We start from the raw sequence: 6,218 nt of genomic DNA on the forward strand, positions 1-6,218 counted from the left end.
ATCTTATCTTATCTTATCTTATCTTATCTTATCTTATCTTATCTTATCTTACTCTATGCTACAGAAGCAGATATCTGCTACCAGTTCAATAATTAACAGTGATTACATCGACTTTATAAGCTTATTTTAATTTTGAATTGTTACGATATTAGCTTCAGTTCTGTTCAGATCACATCCACATTGAGGTAAATAAGATAAATTTCTTAAAAATATTTTATAATATTCTGTATGTGAAAGTCATGTTTCCTGCTAACAAACAAACATTTATAATAGTTTTGCAGTTTTAGTAAATCATAATGAAGCCCTTTGTTCGTTACAGGAAGTGGTTGGAGGAATGATGGACTTAGAGCCACGGCGCTGGAGAAAGCTAATAAGAGAAAATTTTGATGATCAGAGGAAAAAAGTCCTTCACTTCGCACAGTGGTGGAAGCCATATGACTGTACTAAGACTGAGGGTTGACAGGAAACAGAGTTATGGCCTGTGCTGAGCTTTAAGATGTGCAAACTGTGCTGTTTGCAGAGGAACATGTTGACATAGATTTACCTACAATTTCAGATTTTTGTTTAAATTCTTTTTGTTCCATAAAGAATCTGTAAATGATATAACATTTTTGCTGAAATAAAAAAGAACAATTGTTTTTTTAAGTTTGTTTTATGAATTTGTGACAGCACCAGCCTAGACATGAACATGTTGAACTTGGAGCTTTTTTGTGCAATTTTCACCCAATTTTCAGTCCTTTTTGCTGATACTGCTCCTCCCTGCTCCCTAGTTTAAAATGTAACTTCTTTCCTTTGTGGCCTCCTGACACTTTGCAGCTGTTGCTTAATTCTCGGAGGTTTCTGTGTCATCGCAGGCGCATTTACAAGWATGCACATGTGCGTCTCAATCCTCACCCATTGGTCCCCTTGAGCAGAAGCGATGCCCTGTCGAGCGAACTCGTCCTTTTATTTCCCTTTTCAGTGAGGGTTCTTGGCCCTTCGATTAGATCAGCACTTCAGAGGCTCACCTTATTTTTCAGGTTGCATCTCAGACACCATGTGATGATCAAATCAGCTAGCTTGTACTCAAAGCAAAAGAGTCATTGAAATCTAAAATGTGCTTTTTACTGCAATATGTACAAGTTTCAGGAATATATACTTGTATTTGCTGCTTTTTATAATCACTCCTCTTCCACACCTGTATAAGAACGATTATCACAGACTTTTTTTCTCAATGCAAAAGGAATTAAATATTTCTAGTCCCCAAGGTAATCTGTGTTCAAAGTGCAAAGCATAGTGTAGCTGTTGGCAGAAAAAAAACATGAGATATAAGGTAGTGTTAACTCTAGCATCATATGCAATTTGCTGCTCTTTAACCCTATTTGTTCCTTCAAAACCATCATTTSAGACAATATTATAGGTTATTTATAATCACACGAGTGCTGCAGAGGCACAGGTTCATGGGTAATGGCAGCCAAGTGGCGTGAAGTGATGTATAGTTATGGCCAATTAGATTGGCTTGTGGGGCAGATTTATGGTCGAGTTAGCTGTTTGTTTTTCCCTGTCCGCCTCTTTCACGCACACACTCATGTCCCTTCTACTGTCAGCCCTGGCAATAAGCTGTTGAAGTGAGTTTAATTTAAACGTTTCTCTCTTTGCATTCTGCCATTTTTTTAATGTTTAGGTCTTCCTGCATCAGTATAGTGATGTGATGTGTATCTTAAAGAAAGACTATATCTTGTCCTTACATTTCTCAACATTCCTTCCAACATCTCTTGCCACATCAGTCGCAAATCTTTACAGCCACTTGGGTTTGGCTAAATGGTTTGTATCAAAGGAGATTCTTGTTTTAGAACTTTAAAACGTACTTATGGTTTTATTGTTATGTGCGTTTACAGGCTTGACCTTTTTTTCTTTTTAATGTTCTGTGAAATATGAGCCGTTTCCTGAAGAATTCCAGCTCTTTACATGTAAATGCAGTGTTAGATCAACGGTGAGGATTTAAAACTGTTAGCAAAATTTTTTTTTAATTTCATCTCATGTGCACTTGAACAAACCCATTTATTGCACGAGGCATTATTACCTGATACGCAAATACTACAAAATGCTTAATAAATCATGATTAGAGTTGACGTCTTTTTTTATTTGTGAGATTTTGATTTGGATTATGTGTTGATGTTCAAATGCAACCACATCCAATTTTACCCCAGTGTCTGTAAAACTGACTGATTTATATAGCCATTTAATTTTGGCTAATATTGATTAGTTGTAGCATCCATCTTGAGTTGGATTGACTTCAATAGTTAAATCAGGAATGAGCAACTTGAATGACTGAAAGGGGCACAATTTTTGTCGACACTACCGGAGAGCCAAATAGCGCTGCACACCCATGTTAGGTTTGCCTTGAAATTCGTTGTACAACCAATGATTACTTTCTGAGAAATTCATTTAAATCATTTCATTGTTTTTAAAAGATATTTTATACAAACACAAGCCTTGGTGGGTGATAAGCATGAATAATGCTTTACTTCTGGTTTTTATTGTGTATGTCAAATATGGACCATTGGCTCTTTATTTCAAGTTTAACTGCCAGTTTTTCTCTTTATTTCCAGTCACTGAGACTCAGGGTTGAATTGCGTCATTATTTTCAAGATAAAGTTATTAAATTTGATCTTGTCTGTGATATGTGTAGCCACTAAATGAAATTACCACGGTACACCAAGAGCTGCCCTTTTGTGTCTTGTGGCCCGTCTGCACTCGGCTATTTTTGGCCAGCGGCCAGCTCTCTGCGGCCCCTCTCTGCTTGTGGGCTTATCATCTTCAGAACATAATTTATTTCATTGTGGTGTTGGCTTTATTAAATGCCCACATTATTACAGACGGACCGCAGACTGATTGCTAAGAGCAAGCGACCAGATAAGGGAAGAGAGGCAGAGTTAGTGCAGGATGTGTGTGGGTGTTTGTTAGAAAGAGGGAGAGAAAGAGAAGTCTGTGTGGTGAATTGGGGTCATGTTGCTCCTAAGAGTCCAATAAATTGGCGGGAACCTTCAGGAAATTACGCAGGGAAGTGTGCGTGCCAACATGCGTGCAATTGCATGATGGGTCATGTCTGATTCAGTATCTCTCTTTCTGTCGGTTTATTCAGGCCCCATAATTAACAGACATGCTGTGCCAATTGAGGTCAAGGTTATAGTTGTTGTTAGTGCCAGACAAGAGCATCATTCTGTCCTCTGATGGAGGTCAACGAGCAGCAAGCTCCATTCTGCCCTTGGAGACCAGTGCTTAGCTCATCAGGCACATATATACATATCCATGGCCTGTTGACCAAAACATTTGTTTTACTACATTAGAATCAAATGGGTTTCCATTTAATTAAATTGAAAATTAGTCGCTTTGTTGCCTTTTAAGATTTCAGCATTACAATGAGTGTTTAAAAGTGATAATTTTCTCCTCATTTCACTGAATGTGTAACAGGAGATTTTGAAACAAGCTTGATATGTATCATGGTTGCGTAATTGTGTTGACCAAGACAAGAACTTCACCTAGCTAAATGATGAAATTACTTGGGTAATTAATTCTGTAAGGAACTGTATAGAATTGGGATCATTGCTACTAAAGCTTATAGCCTATGTTAAATGATGAAACACTCTTACAGATTAACTTCACAAAACAAACCATTGAGATAAAGTGGGGTGTGAATGTTTGGGCAGCCTTGTTAATTTTCCTGATTTACCTTTATAAATCATTGATTGTTTGGATTTCAAAAAATCAGTTAAATGTATCATACAGGGGACAAACATGGTGATATTTGAGAAGTGAAATGAAGTTGATATGATTTACAGAAAGTGCAATAATTGGTTAAACAAAATTAGGTGGGTGCATAAATTTGGGCACAAAAAAATTAACTCAGTATTTAGTAGATCCTCCTTTTGCCAAAACAACAGCCTCTAAATGCTTCCTACAGCTCCTAATGAGAGTCTGGATTGTGTCTGAAGGTATTTTAAATCATTCTTCTTTACAAAACATCTCTAGTTCATTCAGGTTTGATGGTTTCTGAGMATGGACAGCTCTCTTTAAGTGAAACCACAGATTTTCAATAATATTCAGGTCTGGGGACTGAGATGGCCATTCCAGAACGTTGTACTTGTTCCTCTGCATGAAGGCCTCAGTAGATTTTGAGCAGTGTTTAGGGTCGTTGTCTTGTTGGAAGATCCAGCCCCGGCTTCAGCAGCTTCAGCTTTGTCACTGATTCCTGGACATTGGTCTCCAGAATCTGCTGATATTGGTTAGAATCAATGCGTCCCTCAACTTTAACAAGATTCCCAGTCCCTGTAGTGGCCCCACAGCCCAACACCGTGATGGAACCACCCCCACATTTTACTGTAGGTAGCAGGTGTTTTTCTTGGAGTGCTGTGTTCTTTTTCCTCCATGCATAACGTCCCTTGTTCTGCCCAAATAACTATTTTTTAGTTTCATCAGTCCACAGCACCTTATTCCAAAATGAAGCTGGCTTGTCCAAATGTGCTTTAGCATACCTCAAGCAGCTCTGTTTGTGATGTGGGTGGAGAAAAGGCTTCCTCTGCATCACTCTCCCATACAGCATCTCCTTGTGTAAAGTGTGCTGAATAGTTGAACAATGCACAGTGACTCCATCAGCAGCAAGATGATGTTGTAGGTCTTTGGTGCTGGTCTGTGGGTTGACTGACTGTTCTCAACATCTTCACTTCTGTTTATTGGAGTTTTTCTTGGTCTGCCACTTSGATCCTTGACTTGAACTGTGCCTGTGGTCCATTTTCTCACAATGTTTCTCACAGTGGAGACTGAAAGCTGAAATCTCTGAGATAGCTTTCTGTATCCTTCCCCTAAACCATGACGGTGAACAACCTTTGTTTTCAGCTCATTTGAAAGTTGTTTTGAGACTCCCATGCGACCACTCTTCAGAGAAGATGCAAAGAGGAGAAAAACTTACAATTGCCCCCTTAAATACCCTTTCTCATCATTGGAGTCACCTGTGTATGGAGTTCAAGGGTCACTGAACTTACCAAACCAAATTTGAGTTCCAATAATTAGTTCTAAAGGTTTTGAAATCAATAAAATGACAACAGTGCCCAAATTTATGTACCTGCCTAATTATTGCACACTTTCTGTAAATCATATAAACTTCATTTCATTTCTCAAATATCACTGTGTTTGTCCCCTATATGATATATTTAACTGATATTTTTATCCAAACAATCAATGATTTTTAAAAGTAAATCAGGAAAATTAACAAGGCTGCCCAAACATTTGCACCCCACTGTAGCTTATGAGTCCATAAGACACCATCGAGCAATAATCTTTATAATCTATCTTTAAATTGAACTCTTCTAACAAGCTGTTAGAATCATGACTGATTTTTTGTCTTTTAACCCTAATAATTTCCTTTGCAAATGACTATTTTGTCTGCTGGTAAATCCATTAATATTTGGTGTTAATGCACTCTTCTTTTATAGGGTGGATATTCCTGAATAGACATCATGCTAGACCAATAGAAATCAAGTTTTTAAACAAACAAAATTAGCTTGTTGCCAGTCTGGTGATAAGTTGCACATTTCAAAGGCCAATTAATCAATTTGGGGCTTTTCAAGAAATTGTTAAAATAGCTTCTCGGGATCGAAAAATCCCTTAATATGACTCATTTTGTGAGCATGTCGTAGTATTTGTTTATTGCCAGTCATTTCTGTTCTCCAGACCTCCCATGTGTTGTGTCAGACCCCTACAAGAACTACTGAGCCCTGTGATACAAAGTGCCACTTCTTCTGGCAGTCACATTGTCTAAACTTCTTTAAATATTTCTTGGACTTACAAGTCAAAAGGGAGAGCAGTAAGTTTGTCAAGGGACCAATCAGAGCCCGTCTGGTGAGGTTGGATAAAATATGTGGCCATGAGATAATTTTGAACAGCCTATAGTGACTCTTGTCAAGAATTACTCAATGCCTAACCACAAGTGACTGAAGAATGCCATTGCAATTCATTTTAAAATCAAATAAAATTAATTCAAACTTGTCCATGTCAACACTCAGCATCATGGAAATGACTGCAATGTGGCCCCAAGTTATTATCTTGTGCCCAGGAGCTAATTAATGTGTGGGCACACATTATTAGTATTTTTTAATCCATTATCACCATGATGGTTTCTACTACAGGTGCTGGTCATAAAATTAGAATATCATGAAAAAGTAGATTTATTTCAGTAATTC

The 6,218-nt window shown here is 37.8% G+C and overlaps 1 protein-coding gene across 1 annotated transcript in view; it reads left to right on the forward strand.

Moving 5' to 3' along the window:
* The window catches only part of cwf19l2 (CWF19 like cell cycle control factor 2), a 22,820-nt gene extending 20,709 nt beyond the window's left edge, over window positions 1-2,111 (forward strand). The window contains exon 19 of the mRNA XM_014014047.1: window positions 320-2,111. Within this exon, the coding sequence (XP_013869501.1) occupies window positions 320-460 (141 nt within the window). The 3' untranslated portion in view covers window positions 461-2,111. The remainder of the gene's footprint in view (window positions 1-319) is intronic.
* Window positions 2,112-6,218: the final 4,107 nt, after the last annotated feature.

Source organism: Austrofundulus limnaeus, unplaced genomic scaffold, assembly GCF_001266775.1.
Source record: "Austrofundulus limnaeus strain Quisiro unplaced genomic scaffold, Austrofundulus_limnaeus-1.0 Scaffold109, whole genome shotgun sequence".
NCBI classification, from domain to species: Eukaryota; Metazoa; Chordata; class Actinopteri; order Cyprinodontiformes; family Rivulidae; genus Austrofundulus; species Austrofundulus limnaeus.